The 20,082-nt window shown below is 30.7% G+C and overlaps 1 protein-coding gene across 1 annotated transcript; it reads left to right on the forward strand.

The window, feature by feature from the left end:
- Positions 1-122: 122 nt before the first annotated feature.
- LOC134716009 (histone acetyltransferase KAT7-like) lies at positions 123-19,693 on the forward strand. The gene is made up of 13 exons (XM_063578667.1): positions 123-275; positions 3,698-3,797; positions 4,690-5,148; positions 5,778-5,860; positions 6,203-6,289; positions 12,035-12,241; positions 12,549-12,746; positions 13,292-13,381; positions 14,200-14,340; positions 16,373-16,466; positions 16,955-17,101; positions 17,656-17,762; positions 18,449-19,693. Exons 1-13 carry the CDS (start codon positions 261-263, stop codon positions 18,572-18,574), a joined length of 1,854 nt encoding a protein of 617 aa, XP_063434737.1. The 5' UTR covers positions 123-260; the 3' UTR covers positions 18,575-19,693.
- The last annotated feature ends 389 nt before the right edge of the window (positions 19,694-20,082 follow it).

Here is a 20,082-nt window from a genome sequence, read left to right on the forward strand (position 1 = left end):
CAATGTACCATTCCATTGATTTTTACACTTTCATAATCATAATATCTGCACATAAGTCTTATAAAATTTGAAAACTGAAATCTTATTCTTATAAAATTTTATATCAAATGTAATTTACCGGTTCACATATTAGTACAGCAACTCCAATTTATATTATTGGTTTTAAGATAGATTATATAGAACCGGAAGTAAATTTTAGCGGCCGAACAGTTTTGGATTGTTTATGTTTTGAAACATTCGATGTTTTCCCCAAAAAGAAAATGCCAAAGCGTAAGGTAAAGGTCATTAAAACAAGGAAATAGAAGCTTCATCTTAATACTTCCTTATTTCATAAATATTTTCTTGTAAAGCGCAATAACATGGTGAGTTATGATCGATCGATCAATGAAAAATTGATATCTCAGCAAAATGTGTTAAAATGAAGTCCAGATTCAGTTAGATTACTATATTGCCATCAGAAAATTTCATTAAATTATTAAATTTGATATATCTTTGAACATTTGATATTAAGAATCATGTCTTCAACAATGTGGAACAAAATTCCCAAGAACAATGTCAATGTACATGTACCAAAACAGGATTTTCACAATAAGATGCATACACACCTTATCTGTATATACAAGTGTAACATGTACGTGGAAGATTCTGCCCTGTTTTCAACAAGAAAGAAACATCTGTATGCCTATCTGTATGCCTTAAAGGCACACAATTATCTGTCTGGACACATAATTGAATCCAATAGTCTGAGATTACTCTGACTTCCAACGGCTATTGCGGTGGGATTTCAGAGCTTGTCCCATATCTTAAAGTGGATATTTGCCCACCCAAAGGTGAAACGTACATAAATAAAGGTATAAATGAAAAATGAACAGATTGATGCCTTGATAATTCCAAGGCCGTTAGTCAGAGCCAGAAGCGACAAATCAGCGCATCTATTTTGGGTGACGAAAATATCCACTTTTTGATATGGGACGAGCTCTGACGTCCCACGGCCCTGCTTGTCTGGCAAAACAGCTTTTGGACGTCATAGTAATCTCGGACTATGAATCAAAATGGTATTAAGGCCAAGTCTAAACACCTTGTCAGTATTTGAAAAGGGCGCCAGCCTGATCTCTTGATGTTCATACAACAATCACTTTTTCATTGTCAGATTTTTGTATTATGAGGTCAAAATTTTGAAGGAAGCATTGTGGTGTCCAGAAATGGCAGCCAAATAGCATGAATAGCAATAAGATTTATTCTTTAAGCAAGTGTTTCAGAATTGTAAAAGCTGAAAAAAGTGTTTGTCATTTTGTTATAAACAGGTAAAACAAACTGTATTTTATTGCAGTACAGTTAACTCAAACACAATAATAAATTATTCAATAATATATAATGACCTGGAGGATTAACATGATTGTAGTCATCTTTTCTGTCTTTTAAAGTCTTAGAAAATTGTCATGCTAGTTCAATGTAATTTTATAACTTGAGTACAGATTTTCCATTGTACACTTTTTTAGTGCTAAATTTCAATTGCTTTTCATACATGTAAATGTACTTGTTGCCCTCTACATGTAAATCATGTTCATTTTTTTTGGGTTACAAAAATGTAATTTTTAAAGGTTCATGACTGCCATTTAAGAGAGCAATATACTATTTTGAGTATAATTAAGGACATTACATGTATATTCACTTCACAGTTAAAAGAAAAAAAGAGTTTGGACCATTTAGGCCAAACTAAAGAATAGGTTTGTTTGCCCAAACGCTACCTACCCAGAAAAAAGCTGCCTACTCAAATTCTTTTTTTGTCCTGATTTGAAGAAGTTTTTTTTAATCAAATAGGCATGAAAACTAATAAACATCTGATACTTCAATTTCTTTTTTTGAAAAAAAAAAAGAATATGCCTACCTACCTACCCACTGTCTCAACCTTTGGGTAGGGTTTGAGCAAACCAAAATATTTTTAAGTGTGGCCTTACTCAAATATTCATCCACCATATACATGATATAAACATGTACATTTAACAATTTGAAAGAAGTTAAAAGATTTATGTATACCCTTTGAACATACATTTGTACATGTATATGGATCCTTCAAATTTTAGCACCTCTACTTGATTTAATATCTGTTCAATATTCAAGGCTGAAGCTGAAAGATAGTAGATTTAATTACAGACTTTGTACCTGGGTACTGTACTATATCTAATATCCTGTAACTTGAGATCCTTTTCCATATATATACATGAATATTTCATTTACAATAATTACTCATACATGTACATGTAAATAGCATATCAGATTTTGTAATTGTTGCAATGTTCTAAAAAATACAGAATTGATTAAAAACTTTTATATCGTTGTCTCATGCCTTTTGATAGACATAAATTTTTTACAAATGGTTAATGCTGTTTAACAATAGTCAAAGAAATTTGGGTTTGGCATTTATTCTTCAAATTTACTTTGGAAATATATTTAAAAATTGACAAAATTTGACAGAAACATATATTTTACAGGATTCATGATTGATGTATGTCCTGTCCGTCCTGTTCTAATTTTGAAGACTGAACAATATTTAATACAACTGAAGACACAATATGATTTGGCTTCTGACTTCTGTCCCTTGAAAAAACAAAACAATCCTATCCTATGTACCTAATATTCCCTACATTTCTTTCCAATTATTTGACCAGAAAACCCTAAACATTTTATTTTATCTTAAAAAATGTAACTTCACAAAAGCATAATTATGTATTGACTTTAGAAGTTGAAATACATGTATACTGTGGATTCATTATTATTCGTTGGATACCAATTTTCGTTGGTTTCGTGGATACAGGTAAACCACGAATTCAAATGTTCAACGAATATCATGTTTTCAACAGGCTTTGTATACAGAGTTTGGCAAAACCACGAAATCAAATATCCACGAATATACAAATTTTCAGCAATCCACGAAAATTGATACCCACGAAAATAAATGAATCCACAGTACATCTTATTCTTTGTATAATTTAAAGAAATTCTGATATCTAAATATATTTATATAGAAACAAGGAAATTAAGAGTTTCTTCTAAGTGAATGTTCCCTTATTTAAGTTACACTGTAAGTCCAATAAAGTGGAGGATATATGATCTTTGTATGTATATCTGTAGATAATTCAGAGTAATTATATGAATGTAACTGTGTTCAAATTATCAATAGAAATGGAAAATCAGTTTGTTTAAACATATTTAGATTTTCATTTGCAAAAGCATCAGAAGGGATTGGGCATGAGTTAACAACATTAATAGTGTCGTAGCATCATATTTTTGAAACCACTTGCTCAACATTGGAATGGAATTGATGATGCCTCTAAATGCACAAATGATGTTCTTTAAAACCATTTTTTTAACAGAAATGCATCGAATTTGAAAGTTGGCCTTTAGACCATGCTCTCTGATTACTTAGATTATTTACATTACATATGTCAAGATATTACAAGTCATACAAGGCAACAAACACACAAGAAAGAGTATAGTTTATAAAAGTGTTTTGAAAATAAGTGATCCATAGCCATAAAATTGGTGTTAAGGTGCAAAGAGTAATCCCTATTTAATCTATTTTATGCTTTTGTGTTAGTTCTTGAATTGGTGAAAACCTTTAGGGACAAGGCAAATTTTACAATGTTAAACAGTTTTAGGTGATTTATTATCTCTGTTAACATAATTTGTTTTTTAGCATACAAAAGAGGTGACCGAAGAAGCTGAAAGTGAACCAAGTGATTCTGAGAGTGAGCATTCAGAACCAACATCAAGAGTTACAAGAAGATCAGCACCAGGTACAGTAATTCAGATTTCATTAAGGAAATGCTCTGTTTACATATTCTATTTGCTTAAATATGCTGAAGGGATGAGACACTTGTTAATCACACATACAAATGCATTATATATATAGATTCCACATCTGCTACAAGGGTGTCACAATATTTCTCCACTTGAGACAGTTAAATTTTAATATTAAGAGCGTGAGGCTTGCTGAGCTTTTTTAAATAAATCAAATTTAATTGTCGAGAGCGAAGAAATATCGTAATATACAAGTTATAGTGGTGGAATCTGTTTCTCTAATGATTTTTATCCTTCTGTTTCAAAGATTTGAGGAAAGTTGCGTACTTTTTATGTGACGTCATCAGACATGGTTGCCTTTTTTCATGACATCACAATAGGAAAATTCAGAAGAAACCAAGAAAAACCAATCATTTGCAGAGAACAGACTTTACACTAGTGAGGAGAAATATTTTTAACACACTGGCCAAGAATTGTTAAAATAGCGCAAAAATTAGAGAAAAAAATAATATTATATGACCGAAGGTGATGACCAAATTAAGTAGAAGACACTTCTGTGGTAACCAGCTATCCAGATTATTAAAAGTATACTTATTATATTAGCATAATAATGATAATTGTGACATTTAAAAAACTAGAGATAAGAACCTTCATTCTTAGCACCACATGGACAGGATGGATCTGAAATAATATTGACTATGAAATCTTAATTCAAGAAGGTCTCAGAAGGAAGCTGAGCATCAAAGTTGTTTCATAATGATATTGAATTTATGATTACCAAACTCTGACATAATGTTAAGATACTTTTTAAATAAAGGCATGTACATACAGTTGAAGTAAACATTTGTTTGATATGTATAGATAAACAGCACATGTGATTATTTGCAGATTTGAAGACATTCACAGAGTTGACACCAGTCAAGAAAAGAAAGAGACTTGATACCTCAACATCTGAATCAGAATCAGAAGTACAAACTTTGTCACCAAAAAGAAAAAAAGCGAAAGGAAAACAAAAATCTCAAAGCCCAGAAAAAGAAATAAAATCTGCTAAACAAACACTTGATAGTGATGTGAAGGTAGAAAAAGTGAACAAAAGTGGCAAACAAAATAAAAACAATGTTGGTAAATCTGAACGTGGGGGTAAAGGTGAAAAACTTGGAAAGGGAAAACACCACTCTAAATCCAGTAAAGGGAAACAGAGTGGTAAACATGGAGATAAAAAACGTACAATTGAAATGACAGCAGAAGATGGGTTTCTGTCAATATGGACTGAGAAAAGACCTACGCCATCGTTAGATTACAATGAAAGTAATGCAAAATGTCCCTTACCCGGCTGTGACTCTGCAGGTAAATACACAACTTAGTGCATGATTTAAAAAAAACACACAATTAGTACACAAATAAATAAGCCAACCATCATTCTTACTTGGTTGAGTAAATCACTGAGTCGCTAGTGATTCCAGGTGATGAAACAAGTAGTCTGAGGTAACACTCTCAGTGGGATATTATACTATTTATTTTCTGTTGAATGTACTATAGCACTACAATCAGCCAAAGGGATGAGTAAACTGTATTATCTATTGTTCAAGAACAAACTTATAATGCAATGCACAAATTGTCAATGAATTGGTGATTTCCTAGCAGTACCATGTACTTTAAAACAGTCACATGGATTATTGAAATTGTTTGTTAATGTTTGATTCTATGCAATTCTATTGCAAAAAATGAATTAAATACATCACTTCTACAAGCACGAGATGAATTTAAAATATTAGTTGGACATACAAAAACCCAATTAAGATAGTGTAACATGTGTAATGAGATTAATTAAACTGTTAATTTTTCTATGAATTTTATGATGATAAATAATAAAATACAATTTATTATACTACTTCACTTAGGACTGTGTAGCACATTTCAATATGTGTTATAGGCAGATAATAGTCTTAACTTTATCATTGAACTATTTTATTCAGGTCACTTAACAGGAAGGCATGATAGGCATAGAACATTAGCCTCTTGTCCGCTTTATCACAACACAACAGCAGATGAGTGTAAAGTAAGTATTGATTATATTTGAATAACATTTTAGATAAAATGGTTTTATCTTAAATGCGATTAAACATTTTAGGTCTGCAAGTTTATGTCCTCTCCGCTGTGAAATTATGCCAATTCTCTTTGTGAGATTCTAAAAGAGATCCCTATGAGTCTCAAGTAATTTGAGTCCTGTGCCAGGACTCTATTTGAAATTTCTAGGCTTATTTAACATCAAATAAATATAAGAAAGAAAGAAGTGTATAAAGATGAATTCACAACATGCATTATTTAACAAGTAAGACCACATGTATGAAAATTGATGCCATTGATTACTAAGACGAATATTATTTATACTACTTACTAGGGTCGATATGAAGAAAGACAGAAGAATATTTTAGACAGAGTTAAAATTGTGGAATCCTTGCAAGATAAACGAGATTTTAGAAGGAAGGTTAGTATTGTTACATTGAAATATCAGTAATTATTATAATTTTGTTGTCAATCTTTAATTTGGTATATTCATACGACATTAATATATGTTATTCATATTTTAGCGAAAAACACTTGCACAGAGAACCATTTCTAAAGAACTTGACAAGTATGAATAGATTCTTTTTAATTAGTTAATAAAAGTATTTAAAGGATATCGGTGACAATAATTTATATAGCTATAGCTTAAGTGTTTTCTATTCAAACATACATGGTACATAGGGAAGGCAAATAAAATGTTCACTTTCATTTCCCCTATGCAAAAATATAGGTGACAGACACCCATAGTTGAGATTTGGAAGTGTGTTCCCTTGATCCCATGTATGTTTTTTATAAAACCGCAAATTTTGAAAAAAATTTCGTCGTATATTGCTATCACGTTGGCATCGTCGTCGTCCGAATACTTTTAGTTTTCGCACTCTAACTTTAGTAAAAGTAAATATAAATCTATGAAATTTTAACAAAACGTTTATGACCATAAAAGGAAGGTTGGTATTGATTTTGGGAGTTTTGGTCCCAACATTTTAGGAATTAGGGGCCAAAAAGGGCCCAAATAAGCATTTTCTTGGTTTTCGCACTATAACTTTAGTTTAAGTTAATAGAAATCTATGAAATTTTGACACAAGGTTTATGACCACAAAAGAAAGGTTGGGATTGATTTTGGGAGTTTTGGTCCCAACGGTTTAGGAATTAGTGGCCAAAAAGGGACCAAATAAGCATTTTTCTTGGTTTTCGAACCATAACGTTAGTATAAGTAAATAGAAATCTATGAAATTTAAACACAAGGTTTATGACCATAAAAGGAAGGTTGGTATTGATTTTGGGAGTTTTGGTCCCAACAGTTTAGGAAAAAGGGGCCCAAAGGGTCCAAAATTAAACTTTGTTTGATTTCATCAAAATTGAATAATTGGGGTTCTTTGATATGCCGAATCTAACTGTGTATGTAGATTCTTAACTTTTGGTCATGTTTTCAAATTGGTCTCCATTAAGGTCCAAAGGGTCCAAAATTAAACTAGTTTGATTTTGACAAAAAATGAATCGGTTGGGTTCTTTGATATGTTGAATCTAAAAATGTACTTAGATTTTTGATTATTGGCCCAGTTTTCAAGTTGGTCCAAATCTGGGTCCAAAATTAAACTTTATTTGATTTCATCAAAAATTGAATAAATGGGGTTCTTTGATATGTCAAATCTAACTGTTTATGTAGATTCTTCATTTTTGGTCCCCTTTTCAAATTGGCCTACATTAAGGTCCAAAGGGGTCCAAAATGAAACTAAGTTTGATTTTAACAAAAATTAAATTCTTGGGCCTCTTTGATATGCTGAATCTAAACATGTACTTAGATTTTTGATTATGGGCCCAGTTTTCAAGTTGGTCCAAATCAGGATCTAAAATTATTATATTAAGTATTGTGCAATAGCAAGTCTTTTCAATTGCACAGTATTGTGCAATGGCAAGAAATATTTAATTTCACAATATTGTGAAATAGCAAATTATTTTTTTAATTAGAGTTATCTTTCTTTGTCCAGAATAGTAAGCAAGAAATATCTTATTGCAAGAATTTTTTTTAATTGGAGTTATCTTTCTTTGTCCAGAATCAACTTAAATCTTTGTTATATACAATATTGTATATTCACTTTTTACTACCAACTGATAAATTTAAATAATCTTTACCATTCAATGATAACAAGAAGTTTTTTTACATCTTAATATTTATGATGTATTTAAATGAGTAGTTATTGTTGCAAACTCCATTAAAATATTTTAATTGAGATTAGTTTTGGAATAAGGGAAAGGGGGATGTGATTAAAAAATTGGGTTCAATTTTTAGACGACCGCAAATTTTGAAAAAATTTTCGTCGTATATTGCTATCACGTTGGCGTCGTCGTCGTCGTCGTCGTCCGAATACTTTTAGTTTTCGCACTCTAACTTTAGTAAAAGTGAATAGAAATCTATGAAATTTTAACACAAGGTTTATGACCATAAAAGGAAGGCTGGTATTGATTTTGGGAGTTTTGGTCCCAACATTTTAGGAATTAGGGGCCAAAAAGGGCCCAAATAAGCATTTTCTTGGTTTTCGCACTATAACTTTAGTTAAAGTTAATAGAAATCTATGAAATTTTGACACAAGGTTTATGACCACAAAAGAAAGGTTGGGATTGATTTTGGGAGTTTTGGTTTCAACAGTTTAGGAATTAGGGGCCAAAAAAGGGCCCAAATAAGCATTATTCTTGGTTTTCGCACAATAACTTTAGTTAAAGTAAATAGAAATCAATGAAATTTAAATACAATGTTTATGACCACAAAAGGAAGGTTGGTATTGATTTTGGGAGTTTCGGTCCCAACAGTTTAGGAATTAGGGGCCAAAAAGGGACCCAAATAAGCATTTTTCTTGGTTTTCGCACCATAGCGTTAGTATAAGTAAATAGAAATCTATGAAATTTAAACACAAGGTTTATGACTATTAAAGGAAGGTTGGTATTGATTTTGGGAGTTTTGGTCCCAACAGTTAAGGAAAAAGGGGCCCAAAGGGTCCAAAATTAAATTTTGTTTGATTTCATCAAAATTGAATAATTGGGGTTCTTTAATATGCCGAATCTAACTGTGTATGTAGATTCTTAATTTTTGGTCCCGTTTTCAAATTGGTCTACATTAAGGTCCAAAGGGTCCAAAATTAAACTTAGTTTGATTTTAACAAAAATTGAAACCTTTGGGTTCTTTGATATGCTGAATCTAAAAATGTACTTAGATTTTTGATTATTGGCCCAGTTTTCAAGTTGGCCCAAATCCAGTTCCAAAATTAAACATTGTTTGATTTCATCAAAAATTGAATAATTGGGGTTCTTTGATATGCCAAATCTAACTGTGTATGTAGATTCTTAATTTTTGGTCCAGTTTTAAAATTGGTCTAAATTAAAGTGCAAAGGGTCCAAAATTAAACTAAGTTTGATTTTAACAAAAATTAAATTCTTGGGCCTCTTTGATATGCTGAATCTAAACATGTACTTAGATTTTTGATTATGGGCCCAGTTTTCAAGTTGGTCCAAATCAGGATCTAAAATTATTATATTAAGTATTGTGCAATAGCAAGTCTTTTCAATTGCACAGTATTGTGCAATGGCAAGAAATATCTAATTTCACAATATTGTGAAATAGCAAAATTTTTTTTAATTAAGAGTTATCTTTCTTTGTCCAGTATAGTAAGCAAGAAATATCTGCAAGAATTTTTTTTAATTGGAGTTATCTTTCTTTGTCCAGAATCAACTTAAATCTTTGTTATATACAATATACAATGTATATTCACTTTTTACTACCAACTGATAAATTTAAATAATCTTTACCATTCAGTGATAACAAGCAGTTTTTTTACATCATAATATTTTATGATGTATTTAAATGAGTAGTAATTGTTGCAAACTCCATTAGAATATTTTAATTGAAATTAGTTTTGGAATAAGGGAAAGGGGGATGTGATTAAAAAATTGGGTTCAATTTTTCTGATTTGAAATTTCATTAATAAAAAGAAAATTTCTTCAAACATTTTTTTGAGAGGATTAATATTCAACAGCATAGTGAATTGCTCTAAGAGAAAACAAAAATTTTAAGTTCATTTGAATACATTCATTCTGTGTCAGAAACCTATGCTGTGTCAACTATTTAATCACAATCCAAATTTAGAGCGGAATCCAGCTTGAATGTTGTGTCCATACTTGCCCCAACTGTTCAGGGTTCAACCTCTGCAGTCGTATAAAGCTACGCCCTGCGGAGCATCTGGTTCTCATTTGAAATTTCATAAATAAAAAGAAAATGTCTTCAAACATTTTTTTGAGAGGATTAATATTCAACAGCATAGTGAATTGCTCTAAGAGAAAACAAAAATTTTAAGTTCATTAGAACACATTCATTCTGTGTCAGAAACCTATGCTGTGTCAACTATTTAATCACAATCCAAATTTAGAGCTGAATCCAGCTTGAATGTTGTGTCCATACTTGCCCCAACCGTTCAGGGTTCAACCTCTGCAGTCGTATAAAGCTACACCCTGCGGAGCATCTGGTTGGGAATGGCCCTTAGGTAGCAATAAACAGTTAGGAAAAAATATTAAAATTTGCCCTTAAAGGTTTTACCATGCCCTTTTCATTGCTTTCTTGCAATATCAAGCTTACTGTTTGTGTCATATATGTGCATATGTATGTAATCAGAATCTTCCATAGATTTTATATCCAGTATATAAAATGGTAAAGTATAATTTCTTTTGGGTGTATCCATGGCAACAATCTGCATTTATTTGTTATAGAATATTGCAATAAGGGGGGAAAACATGTCACATAATTCCCCAAAATTTGGCTAAAAGTAGAATTTCAATCGCTTGAAGTAATACCTTTTCTGAAACTGTGTACATATATCATTCAGCAAATCCAATGAAAATCATATGTCTTTCATCTCATTTTTTTGTAAAATTGCGTCAAAACCTTCGTCTAGAGAAAAAGTGTTTGTAAACATTACATTAATTTCTGGACCGATTGCCGGTCTAGCTATGAAAATACGGATTGTAAAACAGAATATAGCCCATAAAACATGTAAAAAATAATCTTGATGCTCTTATAAACCATCTTTGAAGGCCAAATTAGCACACTCAGTTGTCTAAAAATGAATTTTATTACACAATAACTTTCCTATTTGGAAAAACCACCGGGGCCAAAATGCGAAACTAAACTCCTAACTGTGTATTGCTTCCTTAATAATAAATATTTTTTTCAAATTCTCCCTTTTTACTTATTTTCTGTGTTCTGCTAGCTAAATCGAGTAAAATGGCATTTTATTTTTGAAAATTGGTTGAGTAATGAATATTTACTGAAGGTTAGCAGCTGACACTGAAACGGGCCAAAAACTGATTTAAAGAAAGGTGCCAAGTCAAAGTGTAAAGTTTTGTCTCTGCCTCAATTTTTGGCAAAATCTTAAAAACTAAACCTCTTTTGTCAGTTTTTTTATGCAGAAAATCTTAATAAGATCTTTGATGATGCAAAATTGTACAAAATTTAGCAATTTCAAGCATCAAAATGTTAATCTTTATGCCTATTGCATAGCAAAGACTTGATTAAAAGACTTTGTGATAGGGAATCAATTTCTTACATATGATTTAACTTTACATTTAATATATGCCAAAATGTAAAATGAAATCCTGATAAAAACAATAATTTGATATATTCCCAAGAAAAAAACCAATGTGTTCAATTCTTAGGCTACTACATGCAGCCCAGTTCATCAAAAGCAAGGGTTAAGCCGATAGAACACAAATATAAGCCTTGTGTCAAAATGTCTAATTTTGGTTGATAAGGACTGTAAACAATAAAATTGAGATGTATTGTCATTCTTAAACACTTAATGTCCTCAGAAGTTGATTTAGAATCTAAATATCAATAGATTTGTGGCATGAAAAGTCTTAAATTATACAATTCTGAGCTTGGTAAGTATGTCTTAAGGTGTTTTCATTAAAATGTATGTGGGAGGGTTAAAAGAGACTTGCAAACTACGCCTACAACCAAGAACCATTTTTTAGACAATTTTGCATAATGCATGAAATAGGCCCATACTGAAAAAAGACCCATGACCCACATTCAATTGTTAAACTTCCCTTCCTACTGTTAGACAATATGTGCTAATTTTGAACAATATTTCCATCTACAAATATATTTTTTTACCTAAAGGTTCAAACAGATGAACAGAAAGTCAAAGTGATCAAAATTAGAGGGATGAGACAAAAGTTTAGAGATATACCAGAAGATATCAAAGTTGAACACAGAAAATACAAGGACACGTATGAGAGAGCTAGAGAACCATTGCTACAGGGCCTAGCATCAGAGTTTGATCTCAAGTTGTTTAGGGAAGCTCAGGCAAAGGCCTGTGAAGTACTGGTAGGTATACATTTTATTCTTAATGTAAAAAGTAGTTATTTCATAGTGAGGTTAAAAGATACATTTACCTAATGGTACTGTGTGAGTTTCAATGCAAGAGCCATAATTATGTGACTTTGATGTAAATAATTTCCTTGATCCAAATCTGCAACCCAGCTTGCATTTTCAAACAAAGCATTTTGCATCTTAACTTTGAATTTGATAATATTTATATTAATACATTTTTTTTAAAATAAAGTTAAAATGATAAAAATCAGATTGTAACATCGAAATGCATATGTTAGATTTCTATATTTGCTCTTACCAGGAACATGAAATTACACAACACTATACTAAAAGTGATCTCTCAGAATACAGAATAAAGAAGTTAGAGATTGGAAGGTTTGAAATGACCACATGGTATGCTAGTCCTTACCCAGAGGAATATGCTCGACTGCCTAAAATATATCTATGTGAATTTTGTCTCAAATATATGAAAACGGCCACAATTCTTAGGCGACATATGGTAAGTGAAAATACTCTTGTTTCAAATCTACACTGGTTCCTATAAGCAAATACTTTAAAGCTATAAAACTAACTCATACTTTATATAAGTGTTAGTTCAGTGATAAATCTTTTAGTTTTATAGATTGACAGACCCAAGTAGTGTCAATACCCAGAAAAATCAAATTGGTACTTGCTGCTGTTGCACTAAACATGCTGGAGTACGAGCAAAGACTGATTTGATCAGAGTCAATTTATAGTACCTTTGGACACTGTTTTGATTTTTGATATGTTTTTATAGTAGAATGTAACATAAACAAACTTTTCAAGGATTTTTGTTGATTTTTTTTTCAGTGTGCCATGGAAAATGTGTTGTGATTTCTAACATTTCAAGAATCTAAATGTTCTCACCTGGATTTCAATTATCCATACTCATAGTGATAAAGTATTGTAAATGGATCTTACTCCTTGTCTTAAGCTTAGTTTTAGATGTAAAATGGTGTGAAATATGATCATAAAACCTTTTGGATAGATAATAACTTACTGTTTCGTGTGTTTGTTTTACAGGCTAAATGTGTGTGGAGACATCCGCCAGGAGATGAGATTTATCGTAAAAATAATATGTCTATGTTTGAAGTTGATGGTAAAAGGAATAAGGTAAATATAATTAGAAACAATATTCATGGCTTAATTATAAAAAAAGAAGATGTGGTATGATTGCCAGTGAGACAACTCTCCACAAGAGACCAGATGAGATAGAAATTAACAACTATAGGTATCCTACTGCCTTCAACAAAGAGTAAAGTCCATACCACATAGTCAGCTATAAAAGGCCAAAAAGACAAATGTAAAACAATTAGTTAATGAAAAACAAAATAGCATTTCCCAGAAGGATAGGACAATTTTAAAATCACATGTATATCCTTTTATATATTTATTGAAAGAAATTCATAGATGCACATAACTTTTGTTATTTTATAACAATAGCATATTTACACAAAATATAACCAAAAAATATCATGCTACAATTAATGAATGGCTATTATTTATTTTGATTTTATTGAACTATAAAACTAATTTTTGACTCTTCACATTGAATAATCCGCGAAGCGGATTATGTAAAATGTGAAGAGTCAAAAATTAGTTTTATGGTTCAATAAAATCAAAATAAATCATTGCCATTCATTATAAATAAATTTCTATCAAAAATAAGGCTAAAAAATCTTTTTATATTATTTATATTAACAATAACAAGCGTACACACATGTTGGCGTATGAATACTCAACGTCAGAGTGGGCGTGTCGCCATCAAAATTGACAACATTGAAAATAAAACTAATAATTTTAACCAATCAGAAGACAGTAAAAACCCCAAATTTATTCATTATATCATATTGCTCTATTACAAAAAAACTTTGAATTGGAGCTGTCATCATTGATAAAAATATGTTTTCATACATATATCTTTTTTCCAGGTGTATTGTCAGAATTTATGTTTATTAGCAAAGCTGTTTTTAGACCATAAAACATTATATTTTGATGTAGAACCATTCTTGTTTTATGTGATGACAGAAAATGATTCACATGGCTGTCACATTGTTGGCTATTTTTCTAAGGTAAGTAAACATATATATATATTTGATATGAACATATTCCCTTTATAGAATATATAGCATACTCAAATCATGATGTAGACAAACATAATTAAACCAAATTATTTCTTTATGTGAATTCTGGTAAATTGTTTGTCTTAAATTTTACTTGAATATTTTGGTATGTAATTTCTCATAGAATTGTAAATTTCCTCATGCTTTAGATCTATGTAATCATACCCTAGCTCTTGTGTAGGGGTATACTGACCCAGCTGTAAATAAGTCACACATTTTGTCACTTTTTAGCTCACCAGGCCCGAAGGGCCAAGTGAGCTTTTCTCATCACTTGGCGTCCGTTGTTCAGATGAATCAGACAACCCATTGTTGGGTTGCTGCCCCTAAATTGGTAATTTTAAGGAAATTTTACTGTTTTTGGTTATTATCTTGAATATTATAATAGATGGAGATAAACTGTTGCAGCAATAATGTTCAGCAAAGTAAGATTTACAAATAAGTCAACATGACCAAAATGGTCAGTTGACCCCTTTAGGAGTTATTGCCCTTTATAGTCAATTCTTAACCATTTTTCGTAAATATCCATGATCTTTTACAAAAATCTTCTCCTCTGAAACTCCTGGGCCAAATTAATCCAAACTTGGCCACAATCATCATTGATGTATCTAGTTTAAAGTTTGTGTTTTTTTTACCCGGCCAACCATCCAAGATGGCTGCCATGGCTAAAAAATAGAACATAGGGGTAAAATGCAGTTTTTGGCTTATAACTCAAACACCAAAGCATTTAGAGCAAATCTGATGTGGGGTAAAATTGTTTATCAGGTCAAGATCTATCTGCCCTGAAATTTTCAGATGAATCAGACAACCCATTGTTGGGTTGCTGCCCCTAAATTGGTAATTTTAAGGAAATTTTACTGTTTTTGGTTATTATCTTGAATATTATTATAGATGGAGATATACTGTAAACAGCAATAATGTTCAGCAAAGTAAGATTTACAAATAAGTCAACATGACCAAAATGGTCAGTTGACCCATTTAGGAGTTATTGCCCTTTAGAGTCAATTTTTAACCATTTTTCGTAAATATCCATGATCTTTTACAAAAATCTTCTCCTCTGAAACTACTGGGCCAAATTAATCCAAACTTGGCCACAATCATCATTGATGTATCTTGTTTAAAATGTGTTTATTACCCGGCCAACCAACCAAGATGGCCACCACGGCTAAAAATAGAACATGGAGGTTAAATGCAGTTTTTGGTTATTACTCAAAAACCAAAGCATTTAGAGCAAATCTTTCAAGTGGTAAAATTGTTTATCTGGTCAAGATCTATCTGCCCTGAAATTTTAAGATGAATGGGACAACTCGTTGTAAGAGTGCTACCCCTAAATTGGTAATTTTAAGGAAATTTTACTGTTTTGGGTTATTATCTTGAATATTATTATAGATAGAGATAATAAACTGTAAACAGCAATAATGTACAGCAATTTAAGACTCAAAAATAAGTCAAAATGACCAAAATGTTCAATAGACCCCCTAAGAAGTTATTGTCCTTTATAATCAATTTTTAACAATTTTCATAAAATTTGTAAATTTTTACTAACAATTTCCACTGAAACTACACGGACAAGTTCATTATAGATAGAGATAATTGTAAGCAGCAAGAATTTTCAGTAAAGTAAGATGTACAAACACATCACAATCACCTAAACACAATTTTGTCATGAACTGTCTGCTTCCTTTGTTTAATTCACATATACCAAGGTGAGCGACACAGGCTCTTTAGAGCCTATAGTTATCAACTACATGTACTACTAAGTCATACTTTATGAAAATGGTATGAAGCATTGAAATTAAATGGTATTAAGCTTCACCTAGTGCTGCCATACAATGGCACATGCTTCATTTCATTGTTGTTCCACATCCTGTTTTAAAAATTTGTCTCTTAAATGTCATGACATATGAAATTTATTTCTTATATTTCTAATGTAATTAAAATAATAAAAAAAACTGATATTTTTTAACTTGTTTTTTTTTTGCAGGAGAAGAATTCTTTTCTTAACTACAATGTATCTTGTATATTAACCTTACCACAATACATGAGACAAGGCTTTGGAAAAATGTTAATAGATTTTAGTAAGTATGGCATGCAATTTATCATATTTTGTATATTAACAATGATAGCAATACCTCATTTGTGTTTTCATGGTTACATTCCCACTTGGATAAGATCAGATCAAATGAAATACTTAGATATTTTCTGCTTCTTCACAATTCATATGACATTAATGAGTACAAGCAAAGATCATGTGACTTCAAGTCCCAAAAGTTTTCCTTCTGAGTTGGATGAATTTTTCTATATTTATCGATCCTTGTAAAGGATTCAAGTTAACTGCCTTTTATAAAATATCAAGACTTTTGCCACAAATAATATATTTCTCTGTATTATGAAGAAAAATGTATATTCAATTTGCTACAAATAATATATATCTCTGTATTATGAAGAAAAATGTATATTCAATTTGCTGAAATAAAAAATTATCATATTATGTTTGTACTTTCTCGATTAATTCATTACAGAATTGTTTGAAGCTTTATTCCTGAACTTATATTTTTGTTTTCAGGTTATTTATTGAGTAAAACAGAAAACAAAGTAGGATCACCTGAAAGACCTTTGTCTGACCTTGGTCTTCTTAGTTACCGTAGTTACTGGAAGGATACATTATTAGGATATATCCACAAGTACAAAGGAAGTGAAATTTGTATCAAAGGTTAGTAATTAAAATTTTCATTATACCTTATACATACATCAGTGTATACATGGGGGAGGATCTTTATCGGGACTCCGGATCAGGGATTTTGGAATTGATCCTTTCGGGTTCCGGGAATTTTTTTTTGAATTTAGAGATGTCTGAATTTTAATTTCTTTTTAAGTTCAGGACCTCAGGATTTCATGTTTTTAAACTTGGGATTTCAGGATTATGACCCATCCTTCCCCCTTCACACATCTTGCCTATCAAGAATATCTGCAAAAATAAATTGCATTCTCTTAAAAATAATTGACATACTTTGATGCTGATTCTGGAAATTTGTAGTGCATCTCTTGAAGTTTTGTAAAATGCTCATAATTGGAATTACGTAATTCAGTAGGATTTTTGAATGTGAAACACTTAAATGCTTTATAAGTATCAATTCCTGTTAGATTGTGTATACCAGCAACATTTTTTCTTTCCCAAAGTGTCGACAAATTATGAAATATGCTTTGTGATAAGTTTTGGAATATTATATATTTCTCTCTTATTTTCATTATTAATTTTGATTACAGATATCAGCACAGAAACAGCCATAAATGCCAATGATATTGTCAGTACTCTTCAGGCTTTAGGCATGTTAAAATACTGGAAGGGAAAACATCTAATTTTACGGAGACAGGTACATATAAATTTTAAGTTTGCCTTCATAGTGGATATTAATCTCTAAGCTGATGCCTATATTGTTGAGGCATCATCGTTCATAAGTTCTGAGTTTTTACTTTTAAATTAATATCTGAGGACGTTACGATTTATTGTAAATTAAATCTCCATTTACTCTACATTATCAGTGTTCTCCCCAGATATTTCATTTAGCACCCTGGTATACACAGGAAATTGAAATACCATCTTAATTCTAAAAATTATAGCATCACATCCATAAAAAAAATCTATAAGAAAACCACTTCAGACAGCATCACATTACCATGATGCTAGAAGGCTCTTGGGAGAACACTGATTATAAATTCTTATCTAAAAAATGTATAGAAACTATATTTCACTTCTTGATATCATTACTGCTCTGGTATGTATAAATAAATTCATATTATAATAAGAATTTATACTTACACTTGTAATACTACACAAATTTCTTTTATTGCCTAAAATGCAGTACTAATTTAAATTATCAATAGTTGGAACATTAAACCTAGGAAAACCTTTTTAAAAGGATTGCAGTCATATAATGCAAGTATTGCTACTGTGTTGTAGATTTTAATTGTATTCTACACTAAGTGAAGATAAGAAACAACGACATTAGAATATATAAAATAAATACTTTATGAATTTTACATATATTTTTTTCCCCAGGATCTTATTGATAGTTTCATCGAGAAGAAAGTGAAACGTCCAACTGACTTTAAAACAATTGATGCAGCATGTTTAAAATGGACACCACATGCAAAGAGACAACAGCAGCCTCAAACAGCACCCTAAAATATAGTTTTATGTGATAGATTCAATCCCAGTAGTTGATCATCAATAATGAATGAATGCTTTGATTCTGTTCCTCCTAGAAATGGACCATGTTAGCATTATGGAACTATAGAAGTTTGATGAAAAATCTCAGCGTTTTGATGTTTTAGCAGAGGAACCGAAGGACTGAAGAGAATATTTTTATTTGTTTTTAACATCTTATTTAAATCCACTCTTCTAAGCAAAACATTGCTAAGTATGCTAGCATATGTCATACATACCTCACTTTAATGGATATGTCTATAGGGAAGATGGAGAGACTATTTTATGTATTGAAAAGAAGTAAATTCATCATAATCAAATTGTTTAGGGTAGAATGATCAAAATATATTGGTTAAAATTACAAAATACTGAAGTTATACCAAAACATTAAGATTTATTTTGGTTATTTATCAATAATGCTGTTTAGAACAAAAACCGTAACAAATTAAATAATTTTGATTTAGTTGAACACCATAATACACACCTATGACTGGACTGCTAATATTTGGGGAACTAAAAATTCATATATCTATTTTTCAAAGTAAAAAATGGGATTGTCAGATATTTTGACATTATGTAAAATTTGCACATTTGGGTAATAACTTTTAATTCTTGAACATCTTTTTTTATAATTTTTACTAAAAGTGGTTTGTGTCTGGATAAACTTTATCTTTTCAGTCTCTGGGAAATCTCAGAATCTAAAACTTATTATTCTGTTCTGTTTTGTTTTAATTGCTTTAAATTATTGTTGATTTTTAAAAAACTTCAAATATTGATTGTTTCTTTAAATTTTTATTATGTTGTAAATTTCATGTGTTGGAGTACATGATTATATGAATGTGTCTGGGGTGAAAGGTACTAGCCAATAGTTAATATTTAGTAGAAAACTTAATATTCAACTATATGTTTTTTTGTGTTAGGGAATTTTAAGGATCAAACACTGTTTTTTAATGAATAAATTGCATACAAACGTTAAAAAAATAAATAATGGATTCTTTATCCAATCTTGCAAATTCCAACCTCGATTTATATATACAATATCATGCATTTCTACAGAGCACACAATTTATGTCAATAAATATCCAATCTATTTAAAAACTGATCTCTCATCGATCCCGTTTTCTGATATGACACGACATATCAAAATACAAGAGCGATGAGAGATCGGTTTTAAATTATATTGATAAATACCTAACCCTGTATTGTGTTGACTGTATTATAATCTAGGGAATTGTGGGTAATATCATTGTTCCTTCACAAATATCATTACATCATTAGTTTGTTTAGGGCATCATTCAGGCCTCTACATTATCATTTTTTCTCACTTGTCCCTTCGGACAAGTTGAAAGAAAATCAACTTGTCCGAACTCTTAACTCACTTGTCCGAATTTATAATTGAAAATCCTCCATATTGATTATACATGTATGTTATAGGCAATAATAACACTTGCCCTTTGATTGTACCTAATAAAGATCAATATAGGGAG

This window comes from Mytilus trossulus, chromosome 4, assembly GCF_036588685.1.
Source record: "Mytilus trossulus isolate FHL-02 chromosome 4, PNRI_Mtr1.1.1.hap1, whole genome shotgun sequence".
Taxonomy (NCBI): domain Eukaryota; kingdom Metazoa; phylum Mollusca; class Bivalvia; order Mytilida; family Mytilidae; genus Mytilus; species Mytilus trossulus.

Excerpts from the sequence above, each read along its gene's own strand:
- LOC134716009 (XM_063578667.1), top strand. Across the intron at positions 12,242-12,548 it reads CAAAGGCCTGTGAAGTACTG|GAACATGAAATTACACAACA; the intron begins GTAGGTATACAT and ends TGCTCTTACCAG. Across the intron at positions 12,747-13,291 it reads CAATTCTTAGGCGACATATG|GCTAAATGTGTGTGGAGACA; the intron begins GTAAGTGAAAAT and ends TTTGTTTTACAG.